The sequence below is a fragment of the Podarcis vaucheri genome (genome assembly GCF_965113315.1).
Source record: "Podarcis vaucheri genome assembly, chromosome: 7".
Lineage (NCBI taxonomy): Eukaryota > Metazoa > Chordata > Lepidosauria > Squamata > Lacertidae > Podarcis > Podarcis vaucheri.
Genome location: NC_138765.1, coordinates 88,568,859 through 88,595,114, shown reverse-complemented (window position 1 = coordinate 88,595,114; position 26,256 = coordinate 88,568,859). Strand labels below are relative to the sequence as shown.

General features: G+C 45.0%; 1 protein-coding gene and 1 long non-coding RNA gene across 3 annotated transcripts in view; both read left to right on the top strand.

Moving 5' to 3' along the window:
• The first annotated feature begins 273 nt into the window (after window positions 1-273).
• LOC309536548 lies at window positions 274-4,593 on the top strand. The gene is made up of 3 exons (XR_014221607.1): window positions 274-589; window positions 2,691-3,174; window positions 3,841-4,593. It is a non-coding gene; the product is annotated as an uncharacterized lncRNA (long non-coding RNA).
• Window positions 4,594-8,865: 4,272 nt separating this feature from the next.
• NAA25 (N-alpha-acetyltransferase 25, NatB auxiliary subunit) overlaps window positions 8,866-26,256 on the top strand; it is a 37,682-nt gene continuing 20,291 nt past the window's right edge. For both annotated transcript variants that reach the window (XM_082229938.1, XM_082229939.1), the window contains exons 1-8: window positions 8,866-8,991; window positions 16,535-16,620; window positions 18,888-19,026; window positions 19,777-19,895; window positions 21,130-21,204; window positions 22,763-22,870; window positions 24,264-24,342; window positions 25,234-25,345. In XM_082229938.1, the coding sequence (XP_082086064.1) occupies window positions 8,931-8,991; window positions 16,535-16,620; window positions 18,888-19,026; window positions 19,777-19,895; window positions 21,130-21,204; window positions 22,763-22,870; window positions 24,264-24,342; window positions 25,234-25,345 (779 nt within the window). In that variant the 5' untranslated portion in view covers window positions 8,866-8,930. The remainder of the gene's footprint in view (window positions 8,992-16,534; window positions 16,621-18,887; window positions 19,027-19,776; window positions 19,896-21,129; window positions 21,205-22,762; window positions 22,871-24,263; window positions 24,343-25,233; window positions 25,346-26,256) is intronic.

Genomic DNA, 26,256 nt, shown 5'->3' with positions numbered 1-26,256 from the left:
ATTTCCTACCTGGGGAAGTGAAAGCATCTGCTCCTGTTCCTGCTTCCAGCTGCCTCTGCCCTTGACCGGGATATTCTTCTCGTTCCCACTCCCGTTCTGCTCCCGGCAGGCGCTTGATTGGCCGCTGCAAGAACAGGACACTGGACTGGACGGGCCGCTGCTCAGACCAAACAAGGCTTTTCGTTTGGGCTGACTAAAGTGTGTGTTTTTTTAGAAGACAGCCTGTCTTCGCATGCAGGGAAAGTCCCTAATTGACTCATTGAGGGTTTGTGAAACATCAGCTGCGCCACTTGGTTTAGTAGGCCAGTTGAAGCCGTTTCCGGGGGTGTGGATGCTGTCATAGAGTCAGAATTAGAGAGCTGGCCTGGAAGGGACCCAAGGGTCATCTAGTCCAACCCCCTGCAATGCAGGAATCTCAAAAGGCTGTTTCCCCTCCAATTGGAAACCATACTGGACTCTGCTTAGCTTTGCAAATGTGCTAGCAGATTTATTGCTGCAACACTAGCATGCTGACAGCATCTACTGGTAAGAGCTGAGTTCAGAATGGACAAACTACCCCAAAAGGAGCAAGATGTGTACCCCACCAGAGGCAATACCCCTCTCTTAATACAATGCATAATGTTGTTGTTCTTCTGGTTGTTGTTTAGTCATTTAGTGTGTCTGACTGTTCATGACCCCATGGACCAGAGCACACCAGGCACTCCTGTCTTCCACTGCCTCCCACAGTTTGGTCAAACTCATGTTGCTCAACATGAGAACACTGTCCAACCACCTCATCCCCTTCTCCTTGTGCCCTCCATCTTTCCCAGCATGAGGGTCTTTTCCAGGGAGTCTTCTCTTCCCATGAGGTGGCCAAAGTATTGGAGCCTTAGCTTCAGGATCTGTCCTTCCAGTGAGCACTCAGGCCTGATTTCCTTCAGAATGGATAGGTTTGATCTTCTTGCAGTCCACGGGACTCTCAAAAGTCTCCTCCAGCACCATAATTCAAAAGCATCAATTCTTCTGCAATCAGCCTTCTTTATGGTCCAGCTCTCACTTCCATACATCACTACTGGGAAAACCATAGCTTGAACTATACGGACCTTTGTCAGCAAGGTGATATCTCTGCTTTTTAAGATGCTGTCTAGGTTTGTCATTGCTTTTCTTCCAAGAAGCAGGCGTCTTTTAATTTCGTGACTGATGTCACCATCTGCAGTGATCATGGAACCCAAGAAAGTAAAATCTCTCACTGCCTCCATTTCTTCCCCTTCTATTTGCCAGGAGGTGATTCAGGGAAGTTTTTAACGTGTGATATTTTATTGTATTTTTGGTTTTTATGGAAGCCGCCCAGAGTGGCTGGGGAGGCCCAGCCAGATGGGCGGGGTATAAATAATAAATTATTATTATTATTATTCATAGTGGCCATGATCTTAGTTTTTTTGATGTTGAGCTTCAGACCATATTTTGTGCTCTCCTCTTCCACCCTCATTAAAAGGTTCTTTAATTCCTCCTCACTTTCTGCCATCAAGGTTGTGTCATCTGCATATCTGAGGTTGTTGATATTTCTTCCGGCAATCTTAATTCCAGTTTGGGATTCATCCAGCCCATCCTTTCGCATGATGAATTCTGCATATAAGTTAAATAAGCAGGGAAACAATATACAGTCTTGTCGTACTTCTTTCCCAATTTGGAACCAATCAGTTGTTCCATATCCAGTTCTAACTGTAGCTTCTTGTCCCACATAGAGATTTCTCAGGAGACAGATAAGGTGATCAGGCACTCCAGTTTCTTTAAGAACTTGCCATAGTTTGCTGTGATTGACACAGTCAAAGGCTTTTGCATAGTCAATGAAGCAGAAGTAGATGTTTTTCTGGAACTTTCTAGCTTTCTCCATAATCCAGCACATGGTCTCTGGTTCCTCTGCCACTTTGAAATCCAGCTTGCACTTCTGGGAGTTCTCGATCCACATACTGCTTAAGCCTGCCTTGTAGAATTTTAAGCATAACCTTGATAGCATGTGAAATGAGTGCAATTGTGCGGTAGTTGGAGCATTCTTTGGCACTGCCCTTCTTTGGGATTGGTATGTAGACTGATCTTCTCCAATCCTCTGGCCGCTGCTGAGTTTTCCAAACTTGCTGGCGTATTGAGTGTAGCACCTTAACAGCATTATCTTTTTAAAAAATTTAATAGTTCAGCTAGAATGTCATCACTTCCACTGGCCTTGTTATTAGCAGTGCTTTCTAAGGCCTCTTTGACTTCACTCTCCAGGATGTCTGGCTCAAGGTGAGCAACCAACCTTCCTGGGGTGTACGATACATCCATCTCTTACTGGTATAATTCCTTTGTGTATTCTTGTCACCTCTTCTTGATGTCTTCTGCTTCTGTTTGGTCCTTACCACTTTTGTCCTTTGGTAATCTTTGTATGAAATGTTCCTTTCATATCTCCAATTTTCTTGAACAGATGTCTGGTTTTTCCCATTCTATTGTTTTCCTCTATTTCAAAGCAATACCCTCCCACAGTTTAAAAGGTCATAGATTGCTGATATTGTACTTTATTATTTTACAACTTGAATTCCATAGAAAGCAAAGCTTAAAGAATGAGATAGAAAGCTAAAACAAGAACTATACCAGTTTTAGTAACTGTACCAGAAATGGAAACTATGAAGCGAACAGTAACAAGTACAATTATTTTCTGCTTTTGAACCACAGAGTCCAGGGGAAAGCGCGAACGCAGTCCCCCACTACCACAAATTATGCAGTCGAGTTTCCCGCATTTGGGGAAATCGCAGGGGTCAGTACACCCGAAGTGCAATGGATGAGCCTCACCCTGGGAAAACCACCTTTGTGATCATGGTATCTCCTCTGCCAGGTAAGTATGAATTGAAATGGCAAGCGCGCTTCCTGGCCCTCATTCTCTCTGCTGTTAAGGACACAGCGACCTCCATTCTGCAGTCCCAGTAAGCTCAATCCTGTAAAGCAGCTGTGCTACCAGGGCCCCATTGGACAGTCTATTGTTTTGGGGTGCCCTGTAACCCCCAGTCTGCACCCTGGCTGTTTCTCCCACAATGCTGTAGGGCATGCATATTTGCATACGTGATTGCGTCTCTCCGTTGCCTCCTCCACAGGCCGTTCCTGCCGCTGAGTGTCCATGAGGTGGAGCTAAGGCATCTCTTTCTGCTCACATTCTAGAGCAGTGTTTCCCAACAGGTGTTCCGCGGCACACTAGTGTGCCGTGGAACGTTGCCTTGTGTTCCGTGGGAGGGAGGCGGGCGAGTCGGGCGGTGAGAGGTGGGGTGGCGGCGGCGAGCACACGCGGGGCGGCGAGCGAGCGAGCTCCCACATCCCATCGCTGCTCGCTACTGGGCCTGCACTTCCGGGCCTGCCCCAGGAGGTGGGGTTGCGGGCATCACGCCCTTCCCCACGTGAGCGGGGAATCCCATCTCAGCCCCCGCGAGAGCAGGGGAATCCCATCCGGCCACGCCTCCTGGCCAGCCAATCGGCTGGCTGGAGGGGGCGTGGCTTGCCCTATTTAGGGCCGGAGCGGAGGGGGCTCGCCCTCTCTTCTCCGGCTAGCCCCATCGCCGCTCGCTACTGGGCCTGCGCATGCTCGGCGAGCACACGCGGGGCGGCGAGCGAGCGAATCCCATCCGCCCCCACATGAGCGGGGAATCCCATCTCAGCCCCCGCGAGAGCAGGGGAATCCCATCCGGCCACACCTCCTGGCCAGCCAATCAGCTGGCTGGAGGGGGCGTGGCTTGCCCTATTTAGGGCCGGAGCGGAGGGGGTGTGCCGCAAGATTTTTTTCATGAAACAAGTGTGCCTTTGCCCAAAAAAGGTAGGGAAACACTGTTCTAGAGAAAGCACTCTGTCCCTATATCCACCCACGTTGCTATCACTGTGAAACAGGATTGGCTTTGCTTTCTACAGTGTGAGTGAGGAACCTGTGTCTATTCTGATGCTGCTGGGCTTATGTTTCCATCATCCCTGGTGGCTGGGGCTGATGGTAGTTGAAGTTCAACAGCGCTGGAAGGGACACGGGTTGCTCATCCCTAGGATACAATCACTTGGTGCATGCAATTTTTGGGACATTGCTGGATTTGTTGCACCTTAGGGCTTTATGATGGGGAGGGGACGTCTGACTTTAATTTCCCTTCTGACAGCTCAATTTCTGACTTTAACTTTTGCCACTGAATTCTTTATGGCAGAGCAGAGAAGTAACAAAGAGCTGCCGCCAAGAGCTTCTCATTCCCTGTTCAATCACCCACCCTCATTACAAAAACCACCAGACAGGCCACTCACCTTCCATGCCTTTTTGGTGGATGTGCAGATGTTCTGAAGGGCCTTAGAGAAATAGCATACAGGATAAGGTCAAAGCATCTGGCACTTGAACTCATCCATCTTGCTATTTAATGATGTTTCTCAAATCACTAGCTTCCCAATCCAGGTTTTCTCATACCCTCTCCTTTTTGGAAGATCCCTGGCATGAGAAAATGCTAGCATAATTCAAAGTGCTGTTTCAGCCTATGAAGTGCAAGACAGCTTGGGACCAAGCTACCCATTTCCGCCATATAATCCTTTATTTTGTGTTCTTTTTTATGTTGTAAACAACTACATGGTCTTCATGTGAAGGGTTTCTTACAAAATAAATAAATATTAAAAAAAATAAAAGCTGGTTTGGTTGTCCTCATTGCATCTCCACAGGAATGAGCTGCAGCAAGTGCAAGGCTCTTGTGTTCCCCTCTTCTGCCAATATAGCTTCAAGAAGGTGATCAGAATCTTTCACTTCTATTTTTGGTTATCAATGAAATGACATACACAATGTGAAGAAAATGGAAAGACGGCATGGGGGAAGAGGCTTCCTACCCTCTTTCATAATACAAGAACCAGAGGTCGAAGAACTAAATGGTGGAAGGACTAGCACAGACAGAATGAAGCATTCATTTGCTCAGCACATTTTTGCACTATAGAATTAGTGACCAATTCAAGCCTGGATGGCTTTAACTTGGGATTTGACAAATTCACAGAAAACTGTCAATGGCTACTAGTCCATATGGCCAAGGTCCGTATCAGAGGCAATATGTGTCCACATTGTGAAATTAACTCACCCCAGCAATATAGCAACTACTAACAGGGGCATGTTTCCATTGCCTGCTAAAAATGTTTCTCTTTGCTCAGGTGCTCCCAGACCATTGACGCCTGTTTCCAGCTGACATTCATGCTGTAATGTTGGTGCTTTATTGTTTTCCTGTAAACCACCTTGGTTTTAGAAATGCTTTTAATTTAATAAATAACCATTCGGGATTTCCCTTTGACTCAAGCTGAAGAAAAAAGCAATAAGCTACAGCAGGAAATTTCAGCTGTAATTTAATACCCAACTGCTGCTGATTAAGCGCCACATGGTAGTAGGACTGCATCCAGCAGTAAAGCACAGGTGCTAACAATGCACGCTCAGTTTTCATTCTGTGCAAGATGCAAACTGAGACCCAAGATCCAGTGGTGTAAGAGGAGGGGTTAAACAGCCCCTTAGAAATCCCAGTTTAGACACAAAGCACCCCGTGCCAGCCCCCCACAATACTTAAGGGTGTTCCTTCCATACCATTTACTGAGGCTCTACTGCGTTCCCACCATAGAATCATAGTATTGGAAGGGACCCCAATGCAGGAATCTCAACTAAAGCATCCGAGACAGATGGCCACCCAACCTCTGCTTAAAAACCTCCAAGGAAGGACAGTCCAGCATCTCTCGTGGAAGTCTGTTCCAGTCAAACAGCTCTTACGGTCAGAAAGTTATTATAGTACTTATGTTGCTTGCTCCATCTTCCATGTGATAACCTGTAAAATATTTGGAGATGGCTATCATACCTCCTCTCAGTCTCCTCTTTTCCAGATTAAGCATACCAAATGCCCTCAAACATTCCTCATTTGGTCTGCAGACCCTTGATCATCTTGGTTGCTCTCCTCTGCACATGTTCCAGCTTGCCAATATCCTTCTTAAATTGTGGTGCCCAGAACTGGACAGAGGACTCCAGGCAGGGTCTGACCAAGGTGGTATAGAGCAAGACTATTATTTCCCTTGATCGGGACACTATACTTCTGTTGTCTTTGAGAAACACCACTGGTGTCTGAAGCCATAATCTGGTGTTTGATGCTAGCCACAACCCACGTGTTTCATGTAGTTTCTTGAGAAATACTGCTGATTGATGAGTTTACTCTCCAACCAGCTTCCATTCGATTCAAACTCATATGCTGGGGTTAAGCTGAAGTGTGTACATTTGAGACAGCTGTAACACACGCACAGATAATCGTGCATGCACAGACAGCAGCTTCACTGAATAGAGTTTGGGGAGATGCTGCAAGTGCAGCAAACCAATTAGGTAATGGGGTGCACAGGAACATGAAACACATATTGAAACATACTGGGAGGTTGACAACCACCTCCTCATTTTTTAAGCTACTAAAGTGAGCACTCTTACCTCACAGTGCCATTGTAAGGGTCTACATATGCTACCCCGAGATCACTGATGGGAAAAAAATCTGATTTGAAAGGCCAAGAAAGGAAAACATGGCCTGAAACAGTCACCACCACCATAGGAGTCAACTCCCAGGGGCAAAGGAACCTCCATAAAATATTTGAAGGGACTGCCCCCCACAAGTTGATGGGCACTGCCATTCAAATGGTGTTAACTGCATCTTGTGATTGATTACCTGCCCCCTCCCCCAATATTTTATTCAAGTTGGCCCCCTTGATCACCACTATCTTAACAATCCTCACAACCACCCTGAAGAATCCCAGTATAGTAGGGTATGATTATCCTCCTGTAATAGCTGTGAATGAGAGACAACTCCTCCAGGTGTTTGTTTAGCCACAAAGCCCCATGGGTGACCCTGACAATTCACATGGCTGTTGCAAGGATAAAAGAGTGGGGGGATACACACATCCCCTTGGGTTTCCCAGCTGAAGGAGGTTGGTGAGTAGAATCTGATAAACCAACCAGCATTCGAAACTCCCATTGTTCTAGGCAACCGTTTTGTGATAAGGAATTTCATTAGTTTCTGAGCTCTGGGCGCAGTGCTGGGCCTATGATTTCAGATTAAAACTGCAGAGTGGAAGGAAAGGAGGACCTTTATTCTCCCTCCCTACCTCCAGCTCCTCTCTGAAGATTGGAGAAAGGACCCTCTTAAGAATACAGTGGTACCCCTGGTTACATACTTAATTTGTTCTGGAGGTCCGTTCTTAATCTGAAACTGTTCTTAACCCGAAGCACCACTTTAGCTAATGGGGCCTCCTGCTGCTGCTGCGCCACTGCTGCACGATTTCTGTTCTCATCCTGAAGCAAAGTTCCTAACCCGACGTAATATTTCTGGCTTAGCGGAGTCTGTAACCTGAAGCGTATGCAAACTGAAGTGTATGTAACCCGAGGTACCACTGTATTGCGGGGGGGGCGGGCGGGCAGGGGAAGCACAGGTTTGTTTTGTTGCAGTCTTCAGAGGAGGACTAGACCACGTGAAAAGTGAACATAAGGTTTCAGCTGCATTTCATTCATTTTCAGCTTTGTATTCTTGTTACCAAAAAAAAAGTGCACCTAGACACTCCACTGCAGCGCCCATAACCTAGGTTTAAGGTGCCATTTAGCTCCTAGCTTTCCTATCTCAAGTTTCTAACACGGAAACCAACACAGAATGCTCGCCGCCTGGGTCAACAGCACCAAATAACCTTCTGTCATTGCTGCAACAACCGCACCTGGTGAACTGTTCCTTCGTCAAGGGGTGGCAGAGAAGGCTAAGAGGGGGCTGCTACTGCCTCTCTTTGCCTGCCTCACGCCTGGGTTCAAATCCACTCTCAGCTCCCTGAGAGGCCTACCTCCAGTGCCGGATTTATGTATAAGCTAAACAAGCCAAAAAAAATTAAAGGGGAAAAAACTGGATGTACATTTCCAAAATGTAAGATAAAAAACAAAATAAAACCTACATACAGGAACAGTGTTTTGTGTTGTGTAGGCTCCTTTGATGTAAGTAATGGGCCCCGCCTGCTCCCGAAAATATCACTGGTTTGTTCATTTCTATATACAGTAGTGGTAACTTGGTTCTCAAACTTAATCCGTTCTAGAAGTCTGTTCCAAAACCAAAGTGTTCCAAAACGAAGGCGCATTTTCCCATAGAAAGGTTATTGCCAATGCATTTGCATTATTAACTTTGTTATGAATAAAAAAATCATTTTAAGTTAGAGCTTAACAATTATTTTTTATAATTATTTTTATTTTCAATTTCATTGTTCTGTATGGGACAATGACAATAAAGATACCGTATATCGTATATTTCACTATTAATATACTTCTTAATTGTATTTCAGTTCAACAATTACGTTGATAAAATACATATTTTGTTATGTGCAAATGGCTTTAGATACCTATTAGGTCCATAAATTACCATATAGCATATATTCAACACACACAAAAAAACAGCGGCAATTTGTTGTTGACAAAGGACAGCTGGACATAATGAAGGGCCCTATTACCTTGAGTAGCCTAGGGCCTCATCAAACCTAAACCCGGCCCTGCCTACCTCGCCCGGCTGCTTGTGAGGGGCCAGGAAGACACCCTCCCCCTCAGTACAGCCCACCTCACAGGGTCGTTGTGAGGAGAGTTGCCCCTAAACGAGGCCCTTCAGGCAACCACGATGCCAATGACGCGGCTCGCTGAGGGGAGCTCGCTTACCCGCCTCACAGGCTGAGGCGGCGGCGGCAGCGCCTCAAGGCCCACGAGGGAGGCCGGCGGGGGAGCGAGGACGCCCGCTAAGCGCCGCCTCCTCCACCTCCTCCTCGCCAGTCTTGGCCCCCTCGGAGCGCCTCGCCTCAGCCTCAGCCCGGCCCCTTTCCCCCACAAGGGCCCGCCCAGGCCGGGCCGGCTGGCTGGCTGTGGCGGCGGCTGCGCGCTGCGGTTCTGCGCTCTCATCATGGCGGCGGCGCGGGGCCATGTGCAGGACCCCAACGACCGGCGCCTCCGGCCCATTTACGGTACCGACGCCGCGGGCGTGGGGGGTTCCCCTCCCCCCCTCTTCTCCCTCCCTCCCGCCCCCTTTCCCTAGCGCGCGCGGCCCCGTCCTAAGCGCGGGGCCGCGCGTGCCCTTTCTCCCTCAGCCGAGGCCGCCCCCCCCGCCAAAAGACGTTCCTACCCTTCGCCGCCCCCTCATCTCCCATCCCGAACCAGCGTCCCCCCCATACTTGACCCTTCCCGCCTTTTTCACCTCCTCCCCTCAGAGCCCCTAGTTTGAGGTGGGGGACCGGGAGGAAAAGCGCCTAAACAGGCGGGTGCCTCCCCCCCAAAATGGTTCTTATTGTGGTACGGGGCGGGGTGGGGAGGTTAAGCAGGCCCCCCCAATGTCCATCGTTGTTGTGGTATTGGGGGTGGGAAGGAATGCCGTCCCCTCGTGTTCTCCTCTATTGTGGCATTTGGGGGCTTTTTCATCAGGCACCTCCATGTTTGTCTGTGGTAGGATTTGGCGGGTGGGTGCCTCGTGTTCATTTTTAGTGTGGCATTTGCAGAGGGGGAGGGGAGAGGCTGAGCAGAACCCCCCTCCCCATATTTGTCCCGGCCTTCGTGTGGATTGTAGCGGAAGGAGCTGCCAAGTTCATTATAAACCCTGGGAGAGGAAGAAAAGGGAGATTTTGGGGTCTTACACACGTGGTCAGAAGTTCATCATATCCTGACCATTTCTTTCTCCAGGAGGAGATGGTGGGTTTGGGACCCTCTGCCCCCCTACTCCCTATTCTGGCCTCAGCAGGGTCGCAGGCCATGGTCTAAAACCATTTCTTAATACAGTATATATCATTAGCAGATAGTCTGGGGCTTCATACAATTATGCTTTTAAAAAGACAGGTGGAGCTGTGGGTGAACAAGGGGGTTTCAGCACTGCACGAATCCTTATTATAGAACTCATGGGGCCAAGATGGAGAAGCAGGAGCTTGTGGACCTGTTTTTCCTAACACTAGATTTGCAAGGCTGGACTGAGCAGGGGGCGAGGATTGCATGACGTTCATGCGACCAGTTGCCACAAACTTCATATCCTCCTTAAACCAGAGGAGGGAGATATGAATTGTAAAGTCTTGCCTGCTTGTGTGGCTTACTTAATGTGGCTTGGTGGTGGTGGTAGCAATGGCTTTGTTGTTGCTGTTAATTTAGAGGGGTGTGTGATGCTGGCATCTTTAATCTCATTGAGTAGTACTGTATGGGTGTAGCAGTTCTTTTTGTTTCCTTTGCAAAACTTTAGAGCAGGGGTGGCCAACTCCCAAGAGACAGCGATTCACCCCCTTTTTTGGGGTTCAGGTAAAAAGTTGTTGAGCTTTTTTCAGGCGAGCCTGCTTTAGAGTTTTGGACCATATGACACTTCCAAGCCCCCTCTGTATTGCCTTTGATGCAGTAGTGAGAAACAATCTGAAAAAGGGCATCACTGTCTAGCCCTCACCAGTGCCCTGCTCCAGTCCATTAAAGGTTTGATATGTCTGGATTACAAGTCCGCAAGAATAATTTCTTGATCAGGATAAATCCACGTCATATTTAAGCAGCACTTCAAATGCAAGCCTCTCTTTTGCTGTGTCTAAAACTTGATGCAGCTTTTACAGGCAGTGACCTTTTTAGGTGCATCTGAGATGTGCATGACCACACTTATCGCGCCGAACCCAGACGTGACCTGAAAACATCACAAAAGGGGGCAGAGCGGGATGTTTGTAGGCTTTTCCCAATGGTGTTTCGAATATACACAATTTAACTTAAACGTGCCTTGGAACGTAACCCCTGCGTAAATTGGGAGTCTCCTGCAATTACTTCCTTGCTGCAGGATTTACATATGTTGTATTCTTTATGAAATCTATTGCTACTTTTTACATATTTTCACTTATGCTCAATGAAACTTTTCACATGCTCAATGAAACTTCTGCATCTCTCAGTAAGGCAGGTGAAAACACTTGGAGAACAGTTGGAAATTAGTCAGGCACCAGAAATCTCCACATTAGTCTTAGTCCATTGTTAATACCATTTCCATTTCCAGTGTGTGTTTCTCCTTCTTGCACTGAGACAAATGAATAGTTGTAAGAGCAAGATACAGTCAAGCAGTGCAGTTCATATCGTAGAATTGTAGTGTTGGAAGGGATTCCAAGGGTCATTTAGTCCAACTCCCTGGTGAATAGGCATTCTGTTGCGGCGACTGCAACCTAGATTCACAGTGCCATTTGGCGCCTAGTTTATATACCCAAGTTTCTAACAGTTTATGGAGAACCTTCACTTTCATTAGGCAGTGACCACATTAATTTGGTCGCCCCCTACTCCCCCATTGTAAACTTAAAAAGTTGGTTGTCTGGGTAGGATCCTACTGCTTAAGGAAGCTACTTTGTAATACTGTATTCCATTTTGTAATACTGTATTCCATTTTTTTTGTTAACTCTGCTGAGTTAAATATGCATTCTGCTTGTCAAAAGCTGACCTCCTTTGTAATGCTTCAGGATAATATTTAAGTTTCCTGTTAATTATGTTGCTTTGAATGTATACTTTATATTTGACTTCCTTCAGTAATGTTTTATTCTGGATTGTTTTATTTGGTGTTTTAATGTAGGTTGTAAACTGCTTTGAGATAGTTTTCTTAATATACAACAGTATAAAAATGAAATGAATAATAATTTTAAAAAATGTGTTGGATGCTGTTCCTTTTCAACCTGTCTTAGGAATATTGGCTAGGAGCTCAGGTTGCTTTGTTGTACATGGTACTTGGCAAATGCTGGAAAAGGAAGATAAAATGCTGTACTTGGTTTGAGAGTTTTTTTAATGTTTAGCACTGAAGAAAGTTAAGGCAAAGAAGAAGCAGTTCTTAACTTGCCAATATGAAATGCTAGTCAAGAGTCTTCAGAAGAACTGCTTTGGGGCAGAACTGGTGCAAACTTCATGGTTTAAGATGTGACTATAGAGACACAAATGTCCATGACATTTCTGCACTTTGAAAGAATTCAATGGAATGGTGTGTAACCAAAAGGTTCTATTAGTATCAGGTCTGAACCTAATTCTGCTTGGTTTTAAAACTGAAGAGCTACCTCTGCCTTTCAAAAGAGAAATTCCTTCCACTTTAGCTTGTGCAAATCTGTTTCAAAGATGTGGACTGAAGTTCTGTGTGTTCAGTTCTTTTGAGTGTGTGCATATGCATGAAATTGTGCCTCAGTATAGGATGCGTTTTTGTGTTGGAGCCTTGATCAGTTATGATGGGAAATTAAGTTTGAAAACTAGGTTTGAAAACTAAGAAGGAGAGGTAGGTTTTTTTATTTCTTAAATGACATATTTTCAATGTCTTGATTTTCCATAAGTAGTTTCTGGTAATACTCCTTAAAACAAACAAGTCACGTACAAAAATATATATTTTGACAAGCAACAATCTGCATTGTATTTGGACCTCATAAAGACCTACTGGGCTTATTAGAAGCACGGATAAGTATTTAATTTATTTGTTATTACATTTAAATCCCACCTTTCCTCCAAGGAGCTCAAGGCAATATACATGGTTCTGCTCCCCATTATACCCTTACAGCAACCCTGTGAGCAGCATTCAAAATTTGCCAGGTGCTAGGTGCATTTTGTTACTGGTGCTGTTCTGATTGTGACTTCGTGGAGGTTTCTGAGCACCAGGTTGGCAACTGTCATCTGCATTGAGACAGGTGACTTACGTGCCAGCAAAAGACATGTGTCTTGATCTTCTACACTGCCGCACAAATCATGGACCCCTTGCTGGGAATTGTTGTAAGAGCAAGCTGCAGTCATGCAGTGTAGTTGAGATCATAGAATTGTAGTGTTGGAAGGGACCCTGGCTGTCATCTAGTCCAACCCCTGGCAAATAGACATTCCAGTTGTGGTGACAGCTGTGCCATTTGGAGCCTAGCTTATATATCTGAGTTTCTCATGCTGCTTGTTAGGTAGGCTAGGCTAAGAGGCAATGAATGGGCCAAGTAAGCTTAATGTCTGAGTGGGAATTTGACTGCTGGTCCCCTACTTCTTGATCGAACACCCTAACCTCTACTCCATACTTGCTCTGTAATACAGTGGTACTTCGAGTTACAGACGCTTCAGGTTACAGACTCCACTAACCCAGAAATAGTACCTCGGGTTTAGAACTTTGCTTCAGGATGAGAACAGAAATCATGCTCCAGCAGTGCAGCAGCAGCAGCAGCAGCAGGAGGCCCCATTAGCTAAAGTGGTGCTTCAGGTTTAGAACAGTCTCAGGTTAAGAACGCACCTCCGGAACGAATTAAGTACTTAACCAGAGGTACCATTGTAATAGAATATGTGTCTCTTATGCGACTTGCTTAAGGCAGGTTAGAGATAAACAAAACATACAATATCACAATACAGGGTTTTTTATTGCATAAATTAAATCTCACAGACACCCACCAAGAAAACCCCTTTGAACACAAGTCTGGGCAGAACACAGAACAGTCCCATTCAAAGATGTGGCAGCTGCAGTAAAAATGTTACCTAGCTACTGGCTGAGGAAAAACACGTTAACTATAAAATACTAAAAACCCACCTGTTTAAAAAAAAAAAAAACAGGAAGAAAAGTTTTTACCTTGTACAGAAGAAATGAGTAGCAAGCTCTTTGGAGAGAGCATTCCACAGGTGGGATGGAAGGCACCATCTATAAGGATCCATCTCTTGCTGCCACCCTCAAAATTTTAACAAGAGGAAGCACTTTCATAATGTCTCTTTGTAGATGACTTCAAGCCCCATGTAAGCTTTCTTCAAGTCCTAGGGTCTCAAGGTGTGCAAGGCTTTGTAGGTTAGAACCAGCATCCTGAATTGAGCCCAGGAGCACAGTGACAACCTGTGTAATATCCTGATGACAATAGGGTTACTGTGGACTGGATAGACTGTATATTTTAAGTCACAAGTACAGTAAGTCCCATTAATTTCAACTGGATGAGCTCAAGTTTGTTTACAGTTTTTATTTATAGATCTTTGAAAGTTGGACCATAGTTTTTAGTTATGTACAATCAGGAGTACCTTGAATCAAATTCTGCTTCCATTGTGTAAAGTTTTTCATGTCTTATCTACATGAAATAGCCAGTTTGTAATCAAACATGTATGTAAATGCTGTTGGTTAGAATAAGATGTTGCCCTTCGACTATGAATTGGACATGTGAACATAGTTGCAAACTAATGTAAATGTTTGGACATGTTCTTATTTTTTTCACTTTTCAGCAACAGTCAGCTTATTTGATGACAGTTGACAGTTAAGCATCTTTTACATTTGCTGTTTGCCTTTTATCTTAATTGCTTATATGTTGTACAGAAGCTTAATGAAGTTGTAGTACTATATTCCCCAAGGTCCTCCACCCTTCGGATGAAGTCTAATACTCTGTTCTCAACAATTTGCCATTCTGGTAGCTGAGCTAATTCTGTTAGAACAGAGGGTATTGTCAACGTTTTAGAAAAACCTGGTGAGGTTGTCTAATCATACTCTTTATGCATCCATTTATATTTCTTGTGAACTGCCACTTTTCCAATTGCTGCATAAAGTTTTTGTTATTAAAAATACATAGGGGCTTCAGTCATTCAGCGATGTTCACATTGTGTAATCTCGGGTAAACCGATGCCGAGCACCACAACTTTAAGCCAGTGCTACCACCACGGCACAGTGCCTATTTTAATGTTTCTGCATAATGCTCATGCTCTCTATGTGGGCTTGGAGCTAGGAGTAAGAACCAGAATACAATATAGTATTTGCAACCTGAGCCACATGCTTCCCTGTTCTTTCAGGTGAGAGAAAAAGGGGTGCAGGAGGCTGCTATGCTCCATCTGTGGACCCTCCAGACTACAGTGGTGCCTCGCAAGACGAAATTAATTCGTTCTGCGAGTTTTTTCGTCTTGCGAATTTTTCGTCTTGTGAAGCACGGTCAAGTCGCAACTGCACCTCTTCAAGCGGTTTTAAGAAAAAGGAAACAAACTTGCAAGACGTTTTCGTCTTGCAAAGCAAGCCCATAGGGAAATTCGTCTTGCGAAGCAACTTAAAAAACGAAAAACTCTTTCGTCTTGCGGGTTTTTCGTCTTCCGAGGCATTCGTCTTGCGAGGTACCACTGTAGTCTTTTTCCTGTTGGGTGTCCATTGCCTTCTTCCATTTTTGTTTACCCGTATGTATGTTTGTGGAGAAAAATTGCCTTAGGTCAATCCTTTGCCTGCTTTTAGAAATGGAGCAGTATTTCAATCATGCTCCTCCTGAATGCTAGCAAAACTGCTCTTAATTATTTGCTTGCCCATTACCATCTTGTTTTGCTCCTCTTTGGGTCATTCCTGAAGTACTCATTTATGAACTTCTATTGAGGGCTAGTTTTTTGTACCCAGTCAGTGGATAGAGAGGAGTTGAGTTCTCCTCAGCCATAGACTTGGGCAAGTCTCTGTCCATCCCAGCTCTGAAAGTTGCAGTAATAGCCTGTTACTGAGTAGTTGTGATGATGAACCAAATAAAGGTGGCAAATCCCATTTGATGTATACATAAGAAATGGCAGTAAGGCTAACACCTCTCTGTGTAAAGGTAAAGGGACCCCTGGCCATTAGGTCCAGTCGTGACCGACTCTGGGGTTGTGCGCTCATCTCGCTCTATAGGCCGAGGGAGCCGGCGTTTGTCCGCAGACAGCTTCCGGGTCATGTGGCCAGCATGACTAAGCCGCTTCTGGCGAACCAGAGCAGCACAAGGAAACGCCATTTACCTTCCTGCTGGAGCGGTACCTATTTATCTACTTGCACTTTGATGTGCTTTTGAACTGCTAGGTTCGCAGGAGCAGGGACCGAGCAACGGGAGCTCACCCGGTTGCGGGGATTCGAACCACCGACCTTCTGATCGGCAAGTCCTAGGCTCTGTGGTTTAACCCACAGCGCCACCCGCATCCCAATACCCCTCTGTAATAACCCTTTAAAAAGCATCTGTAAGGTTCTTCATGAGAATGCCTTGCTGGGACAGATTAAGGTTGATCCAGTTCAGCATTGTGACTTTATAATGACCAGGAAGATGACATGAGAAGCGTCAGTAACTGCTATTCTCTCTTCTCCCCACCATCCCCTGCATCCAGAAGTCAGAGAAATACTACCATTGATCATAGAGGCTTGCCATCACTATTAACCATTTAAAGAATTATCTTTCCATAATTTTTCTATTCCTTTATTTTAAAAACCCATCATAAGCTGGTGGTTGTCGCCATACACTGCTGATTGGGTAGATTCTGACATCTAGTGTTGTGCAAGAAAGTAAGGGGGAGGGGGCAGATAAGTTATCCATTCCCTTTTCAGCAGTTATAATCTTAAATACCTCTATTATATTACTCTTTACTCATCTTTCCTTTTTTTGTTTTCCTCTAAACTAACTTAAACGTGAAGACTGCCCCCTCAGAAAATCAGTCTTCAGTATTTATGTATTTTATTTAGTTCATAAAATTTATACACTGCTTGATTGTAAAAAAGTGGTTTACAAAAAAATTAAACAATAAAATTATCACTAAGAATAATGTTTATGGTTTTCCCCTTTCTTACATTAGATTACCTTGACAATGGCAATAATAAAATGGCAATCCAGCAGGCAGACAAGTTGCTGAAGAAACACAAAGACCTTCACTGTGCTAAGGTAAGCTCAGGGTTTGTTTGTTTTAACATGCTAAAAAGTCAGTGTGTTCAGTCTTAAATAAACAAGGCAAGGCTCTTCTCTTTAGCTGTTGCATTGCTAGTATAGGGTGGGGAACTTGAAGCCCTGAGAATTGAAGACAGCCCTCTAGATCTCTCTGTCTCACACTTAGGACTCTCCTAGGGCCATATCCCTCATTGGCACTGCTCTGTGCCTTCCTCAGGTGCTTTTGCCTGACTGGAATATGTCCTTGAACTGTGGAATGTAGTGTGAACAATGCAAAAGTAAGAGTCAAATCCACTGCTCCACCCACTTTTGGATCGGGCCCCACCCACTTTTAAATCTGGCATGTGGCTCCTGGAAGGTTGCCTATGTGGGAATGTGACACATGGACTGAAAGGAGGTTCTGATTCCTGGGATGTTCTGGAAAAGAGGGAAGCTTTCTGCCATGTTTACCCTTGTCAATCATGGGACACATGGGGGTGGGAGGGTGAATGTGCTTTGACCACCACCAGTGCACAACTACAGTGCTTCAGGTTACAGGTTACAGACTCCACTAACCCAGAAATAGTACCTCAGGTTAAGAACTTTGCTTCAGGATGAGAACAGAAATTGCATGACGGCGGCGGTCGGCCCCATTAGCTAAAGTGGTACCTCAGGTTAAGAACAGTTTCAGGTTAAGAATGGACATCCAGAACGAATTAAGTTCTTAACCTGAGGTACCACTGTACTTCTTTTTCAGCTTAACCCATGTTACTCCAGCCTTTCTGTTCCACAAACTCACAACAATGAGGTCAACTTTGCTGCCACGTTAGTCAAGCTGTTGAAGAGCAACAGAGCAAAAGTTAATGTTTTTTCAACTTTTGCTTCTATCTACATTGATGTGGCTCAGCAAAACAAGGCAATTAGGGTTGGTCAGTTGACCAAGTCAAACATACTTAAATACTGTCACATGGTAGGTATAAGACTAATCACAAGAGGGGTGAGGAACCTCTGGCTTGCAGGTGACATCTGGCACAGAACAGGTCCCAGTGTTTCCCCCACACACTTGGTGTCAGATATGGGGCATGTGTGGAAATGGCTGGATTGGTTGCCTGGCCAAGTTCCCCATGGGGAACTTGATCATGCAGCCAATCTCTGCAGAAAGCAGCTTTGCCAGCCGTATGTGCAGCACTGGGGAAGTGGCAAGCATAGGGTCGACAAAGCCCCTTGTTCTGTGGTTCTCAAGTGAGTGAATGACAGCCAGCTTGGAAGCGCTTCACAAGGGAATTTTGACAGGTGGGTAATCTGTGGTCTTTGGGGGTGGAGAATGATAAGGCTCTGACCCACTGGGCCAAGAAGGTTTTCCCACCCCTACAATATAGAGAAGTCTGGGGCAGGCGTGCCTGGTGGACTGCGTATTAGAATTAACTGGCAGTAGTGGCTGTACTATGGACAACATGGCTGGGGGGGGGCTGCTGGGTATTGGGCGCGATCTGCCAACTAATGCCCCTCCAGATACCTGGAAAAATAAGATTGTTTTAATTCTCTGGAAGGGAAAACATCAAAGTCTCCACCTTCCAAACTTTCAGGATAAGGGAATTCTAGCGACACAGCTGAGCAAGTTCTAAGTGCGGTATCCCCTTTCTACCCAGCTTATTAACATGAGGCTTGCTCAGTGTGCTCTTTCTATGAGATCTGCAATGGTAGGTATGTTGTGACCCCAACTTTTTATTACAGTGTTGGCTAGTGATGTGTCTCAAAGTCTGAGCTTACTTAGATTTCTAAGTCTTCTGTTAAGTTAACTAGATGTCCAGTGAACTAAGACTGGGGTGGTGAACCTGTGGTCCTCCAGAGGTTGCTGGAACACACCTCCCATCTCCTTGACTGTTGGCCATATTGGCTGGGTGCGATGGGAGTTGGAGCCCCAACAACATTTGGAGGGTCACGGGCTCTTCATCCCTGAACTATGGTTGGCAGGAGGTGCAGAAGAGAACATAAGAAGTTGTATTATATATAAAAAGACCATTGGTTCCTCTAGCTCAATATTATCCACACTGGCAGCAGCTGTTCAGCGCTTCAACCAGGCTTTCCCAAGCCCACCTGGAGACATCAGAGTTTGAATCTCAGGCCACTTGAATTCAGAGCATGTGCTCTGTCCGTGGGCTGCAGCTCCTTCCTTTGGTACGTGCTCCATTGTTACCACCCGCCAAAACAATTCTGCCCCATTCACTGTATGTATATCGCTGCTGGGAAACCCTTTAAAAGTTGCTTCTTTGATCCATGTACAGGTTTTGAAAGCAATCGGCCTGCAAAGAACCGGGAAGCAAGATGAAGCATTCACTTTAGCACAAGAAGTAGCTGCTCTTGAACCCACGGACGATAATTCGTTACAAGCTCTGACTATTCTATACCGGGAAATGCATCGGCGTGAGTTCTTTGGTTTTCCTTCCTATTTCAGACATTTCAGAGAATGCTGTTGCCAGTGTCCTGCTTACAACAGCAGTCCTGATTCAAAAGCACTAGTGTGGCAGCCAGTCGGCAGCTAATTGATGGGGAGGGGTGGTGAGGTAGCCAGTTAAGCTGCGTTGTTCTCTAGATATAATGTTTCCCATAGTATTTAATTCTGGGTTGTAGAAAATAGGAGGAGTGATGGGACAGGGTCCAGCTTTGATGGTGGAGCCCTGGCAAGCTCACCTAACAGTAGACACAGCACCAGATTGCTGGGTCTTGCTGCCATTTTAATACTTTTACAATGCTTCTGATGTAGTGTCACTCCAGGAGAAATTGGAGTGCAGCTAAACCAAGCAGCTTAGAGTGCTGGGTCAGTGGTTTTTGTTTTGTAAGGGGGGGCAAGGCAGATATTGGGGCCCCAGCAGCTTCCCATGGGAGCAAAGTGCTGACACCAGCCCTAGGGGAAGGATAAAGGTACTCAACACACATTCTGTGACAAAAGGCATGCAGAATGCAAGTCTGGAAAAATCACAAGTGCTGGCCACACAGGTCCCAACAAATCTGAAGCCCCCCCCCGCCCCCTTTACTAGGGCTGAAGCCTCATTTTTTAAAAAACTTTGTGAAGGCTGTTTTGAGTTCTGTACTCTGTACAATCACTTAGGGATTGGGAGAAGTCTATAGGTCCTAACCAAACACACAACCTGTTTCTTAAAATGTCTCATTTAGCGGAGCTGGTCACAAAACTCTACGAGGCAGCTGTGAAGAAAGTTCCCAGCAGTGAAGAGTATCATTCCCACCTCTTCATGGCCTATGCAAGGGTTGGGGAATACAAGAAGATGCAACAGGTAATTTACCTGAATCGGAGCTAGGTCAATTGAGCTTGAGAGTGAATACACCCCTCAGAGAGGCAACTCAACCTAAAATCAGCCTAAAGATCTGTTGACATTCCATGTGTATATGTAAACCTACTAGTAATCTGTTGTGGATAAAGTCTCGTATAGTATATAAGTTGTGTTTACATAGAATTGTAGAGTTGGAAGGGACCACGAGGGTCATCTAGTCCAACCCGCTGCAATGCAGGAATCTTTTGCCCAACGTGTGACTCAAACCCACAACCCTGAGCTTAAAAGTCTCATGCTCTATCATCTGGCCATGTCCTCCACTCATAGTAAACACTTACTCTGAAACCTTTTTGAAAATTTGACGACTTTGGTTTAAAATACTTGTGATTTGAGGTGCCTTTAAGTGCTTTGCATTTGCATTTAACCTGTAATGTTTGAAAAAATGTGTAAAGAGACAGTGTCATTAATGTGACGGATCCATGAAATTAATTTATGGACCTAGTCTAGCAAATCCTTTATCTTGTGAGTAGCACTACTTAAAAGCATCAGCTTGCTATGTGCATTGATAACAGATGCATTCATATCAATATATGCACACTTAAAGGGTATAATCATCTTGTAATATCAGGCTTTGCAAATGTGCAAAATGCAAGTAAGCAGAGGTCCCTGTTGACTTTAGTGTATCCGCACCTGACTATGAGAGGGAGGGGGTGAAGAGAGAAACACCTATATTAAATATGATGATCTAGCTATGTGTTGAGTGCCATTATCAGCAAAATTGAATCCAGAATTCATTTTTGTGGGGAAGCTGTTGTTCAGGAAACTTGTCTTCTCATTAAGGAACTCCTGAAATACTGCCAGTTTACTTGGAACATATTTTGATGGGTTCTGGTTTGTGAAAAGGAACAGTTTCCTGTTGTGGTTAACAGGTTTGAGCAAACGAGTCTTGCATTTAACACTGGTACAAGAATTCAAAGACAAGTAAATTAGTCCATGGATAGTCAAACCGAAACCATTCCTCAGGTGTTTCTAGTAAGAACTTTCAGTGGGTCTCCTTTACCTAATAATAATAATAATAATAATAATAATAATAATAATAATTTATTTGTACCCCGCCCATCTGGCTGGGTTTCCCCAGCCACTCTGGGCGGCTTCCAACAAAGATGAAAAATACACTAAAATGTCACATACCACAGGCTGAAGTATAATGATTTTTTTATACCTCCTTCTTTTTCAGGCTGGAATGGCGCTTTATAAGATTGTTCCCAAAAACCCTTACTATTTTTGGTCTGTGATGAGCTTAATTATGCAGGTGGGTACAGAGTCTCAAGGGAGATAACATTTCCTTGGAAATAATCTGCCCTTTTTTGTTTTATTTTCTGTGTGAAGATGCTCAGTACATTTTGAGGGTAGACTCTGTACTGCAAGTGCATCACACATTGTCAGTACAGTGGTACCTCGGGTTACATACGCTTCAGGTTACAGACTCCGCTAACCCAGAAATAGTACCTCGGGTTAAGAACTTTGCTTCAGGATGAGAACAGAAATCGTGCTCTGGCGGCGCGGCAGCAGCAGGAGGCCCCATTAGCTAAAGTGGTGCTTCAGGTTAAGAACAGTTTCAGGTTAAGAACGGACCTCCAGAATGAATTAAGTACTTAACCCGAGGTACCACTGCATACTGCAAGTGTTGTAAAACAGAGTAGCCAATGTGGTGCACTCCAGATGTTGTTTTACTCCCAACTCCCATAGCCACTGGCCATGCTGGCTGAGACTGATGGGAGGCCCCAAAACATCTGGAGGGCACTACATTGGCTACCCTTATCACAGAGCTTGTTTGCAGGTTGGGACTGGGATTTTGTCATCTTAGATGGGGCATGTTGTGAGATAAACAGAGAATTCGAGAAGTCTTAACCAGATGCCCTTCAATACTCCCTCAGGTCACAGATGGATCACTCCACTCCAAGTATGATTGTAGCAACTGAATATAATCTGTTCGCCCAGGGTATGAGAGGGATTGAGATGAGCTCATAGCCCGCCTCTCTGCCTCTCTCGCTTCAGTCTATAATTGTTCTCCTAAATGAGTTCTGAGATTGTTATTGCATTACTAGTTCATTTCATCTACTGTATTTTTCTCTCTAGAAGACGCACCCGACCATAAGACGCACCTAGTTTTAGAGGAAGAGAACAAGAAAAAAAATATTCTCTCCCTCTTTGCGCAGCGCCCCTTCAGCGAAGTAGCAGGAGAAACGGAGCCCCTTCCATTTCTCCTCCCGCTTCGCTGAAGGGACACTGCGCAGAGAGGGAAAGCTGCACAGCACCTCTCCAGCGAAGAGATCCCTCTTGCTCTCCTTGTTTCAGCAAAAGCAACGCGAAGCCTGCTGTGCTCCAGAGGCTTTGCATTGCTTTCGCTAAAGCCATGGAGCCTGCATTCACTCCATAAGACGCACACACATTTCCCCTTACTTTTAAGGAGGGGAAAAGTGTGTCTTATAGAGCGAAAAATATGGTAACTTGGCAATTCATTTTCTTCATTTTTTGTGTGATGCAATCCCAGGACATAATCAACACTATTTCCTTGTGGGTGAGAGGAGCATGTTTACTGAGCAGAACTTTCAACTAATTTTTCCTAAGTTTGCCAGAATGTTCACTTGTTTATCGGAACATTCACAGCAGCTGAAAACTTTTGACTGGGCCCATAGTTGAGAGGACAGAGCATATGTTTCGCCCCCAGAGAGTCATCCGTTCAGCCTCTGTTATCTCCAGTAGCTGAGCTAGGAAAGAATGGTTGCCAGTCAGAGTGGAAAGTACCATGCTAGTGGAAACAGTGGTCGATTCTGTATAAGGCAGCTCTATATGTTCTTCTTTTTCAGTCTATATCTGCACAGGATGAAAATCTCTCAAAAACCATGTTTTTGCCTCTAGCTGAAAGAATGGTAGAAAAAATGGTGAAGGAAGAAAAAATTGAAGCTGAGGCAGAAGTAAGATATATATTTTTTTTAAAAAACTAATTGATGTAATTAATTCAGCTTCTGCTATCACTGAATTATTACAGCTTGGTTTTGAATAGTTTATTTTGCATGTTACAAGCAAATGGAAGGTGTGGCTTAGAAGAGGCACATTGCTAAGGTAGAAATTAAGGGGTACTTGAACATGTCCCATATTTGGATTAATCCTTCTCCAAACTTGATGGGATTGCACTCTTTTGGTTACAGCTCTTTTCAGGCTTGCCAGGATAATCTGGATATCTGTAAAAGTGCTGGTGGCCTGGGTACGCGACAGAGAAGATCGGAGTACAGTGGTACCCCGCAAGACGAACGCCTCGGAAGACGAAAAACTCGCTAGATGAAGGAGTTTTTCGTTTTCTTAGCCGCTTCGCAAGACGCATTTCCCTATGGGCTTGCTTTGCTAAACGAAGCTTGCCCCGCAAGCTCCGGGGATAGCGGGGAAGCGCAGCGCGTCTTCCCCGCTGTCCCCGGACCTCTTTTGAAGCAAGGGGCGGCAACGGGGAGAAGATCGCTTCTCCCCGTTGCCAGCCCCGCAATCTCCGGGGACGGAGGGGAAGGTGTGCGCGCCTTCCTCTCTCTCCCTGGACCCCTTTTGAAACAAGGGGAGGCAACAGGGAGAAGCGATTCTCCCTGCTGCCCCTTCCCTTGCTTTAAAACTCTGTCCCCGGACGGTCTCCATAGGAACGCATTGATTGATTTTCAATGCATTCCTATGGGAAACCGTGCTTCCCAAGACAAAAAACTCGCAAGAAGAAAAAACTTGCGGAACGAATTAATTTCGTCTTGCGAGGCACCACCGTAGTTTCAAGGGGCCCATAACTGGATCAAATGAATTGGCTTTTGATACAAAAACCTTTCTGTCTTTCCCTGCAAACCCTATGCAGAGAGATGACTACTGATCAGGTGTGAGTCCCAGCTGCTTTTTCTGTTGACCAGAGTGGCAACCCTCTTAACAAGAGTACGAAACAGTGCAGAATGTGGAGTTTTGTTTTTAAATCCTCAGATCTGCCTTGTGTTTTCTGTCCACCTCTTTATTTGGCAGTTTGTCGTCCAGAGGCTTTGGGTTTTGGAGCAAGGAGGCATTTCAACCACTAGTGGGCCACTATCTTTGCAATGCCAGCCTATCAAAATGTAGCAATACAAACAAGTTTAAAGTTAATAGGTGGGTAAGAATAAGATAGAAGAAAGGGTTAGAGGGGTAATGCTAGAGATAAATTATTAGTTTTCTTCCAATTTGTTGGGTAGCATAGATTTTTCACTCCACTTGAATATACTCTCTTTAAAAAGACAGCTGCAGAGACTGCTTCTGGTGGTAACCTCACTGCCTCTTGTTTCAGTTGCATCCTGTTTCTCTTAACCTCCACAGGTTGAGCTTTACTACATGATTCTAGAACGCTTGGAGAAATACCAGGAAGCTCTGGATGTTGTGAGAGGAAAATTAGGAGGTAGTGTATCTCTTTTTCAAATTTGACAACGGGCAAGTCTCAGTGGTTTGTAGACAAAGGTGCAGTTTCCTTATTTGGAGGCAGCGTCCCTCTAAATACCAGTTGATGGGGGTGAAACAGCAGGTGGTGATTGCTGCTGTCGTGTCCCGTTGTAGGCTTTCAAGACACATCTTGTTACCCAGATGCTGAACCAGATAAGGCTTTTTGCCCAGCACGGATAAAAACAAATGATTTTTTAAAGTCAAACCAGACTTCCATATACGTTTCAAATCAGTTATGTGACGTATTCCTTCAAAGTAGCCTGATTCACATTATGTGGGCGCGATAAATCTCTAGTGATAATCTCTTAATTGAATCTATGACCCTCCGTTAAATAAGTAGAGTTAATGCTTTCTTTTCAGCATACGCAATTATGCTGATTAGAGCAAACTACAGACAAAACCGTATGGCTTTGAAATCGAGCAATATAAACACAACACAGTAGGTCATGTTTTGTATTTATTGTGAACATTTAAATAAATATGTAGACTCTTGTCAAATGAAGAACGTGGACATTTACTCCATGTTACAGCAAAGCACTGCTCTGCACATAGTTTGGGCACTTGTAATCCATTACACAAAGGATTGCCAGCCGTTTAACTTTCACTATGTTATCTCACAGACCCTCTGCCCACAGCATTGTTTCATGTGCGTATGTGAAGTTCTCTCCTGCCCACCCTACTCCAGGCATTTTGCATTATTTGGTAAAGTAAAACAGCCTTCTGAGTAAGCTCTACTAAGTTTATTTTATGTTTCTAGCCTGCCTGTGGCCTTATCTGTTTGGGGGCAGGGGGAGAGATTGCTTTTGCGATTAAGACTTTGTGAATTTATGACTCTTTTTGTTCTATTTAGAGAAGTTAACCAGTGAGCTCCAGAGCAGAGAGAACAAGTGCATGGAGATGTACAAAAAGCTGGGCAAGTGGCCAGAGTGCAACGCACTCTCCAGGAAACTTCTGCTGAAAAAGTGAGTGGGAGTTTCAGCTCCTTTTTTTATCCTTAACCGAACTGAAGCAAAAGGTATTATCTCCTCCATCGCCACTACTGCACCATCATATTCCCAAGGCAAGTGGTTTGTGACAAGCCCAATAAGCAAGTGGTTTGTGACAAGCCCAAAGGAATATCTTCTTGTTCCTCCTAATTTAAGAGCCTAAATCTCTTTATATTTCCATCCCCACCCAGCCAGGATGTGAGGGGATGGGATGCTTGTCCTATTAAACAGGCTTGATTGGACCCCCCCCCCACTTCCACTGGCTGAAAGCAGCACTTTCAGTTACAACAAGAGCTGCCAGAGACTTTGATAGATTTGGGGGCAGTTTGGAAAAATTGCCTTCCCTCCTAAGGTCAACAAAAAGGAAGTTTTAGTTTTTTAAAGAGCAAGTAGCAATGGGAACCTTGAGAGAAAGTCTGTAGTTCAGTGGTAGAGCACTTACTTTGCATATGAAAGGTCTGGGGAAGTCTCCCTGTTTGAAAACCTTGAGAACTGTTGCCAGTCACTGTAGAAAATACCGAGCTGCATGGGCCAGTGTGGTGCAGTAGTTAGTGTGTCAGACTAGGACCTCAGAGACCAGGTTTCACATCCTCCACTCAGCCATGAAGCTCACTGGGTAACCTTGGACCACTCACTCTGAGCCTAACCTACCGCACAGTGTTGTTGTGATGATAAAATGTGGAAGAGGAGAACTATGTTCACCACTGTGAACTTCTTGGAGGAAAGGTGGGGTATAAATGTACCGTATTTTTCGCTCTATAGAACGCACTTTTTCCCCTCCAAAAATTATGGGGAAATGTGTGTGCGTCCTATGGAGCGAATGCAGGCTCCTTGTCTTCAGCGATAGCAACGCGAAGCTCCAAAGCGCGGAGGGAGCACTCCCTCCA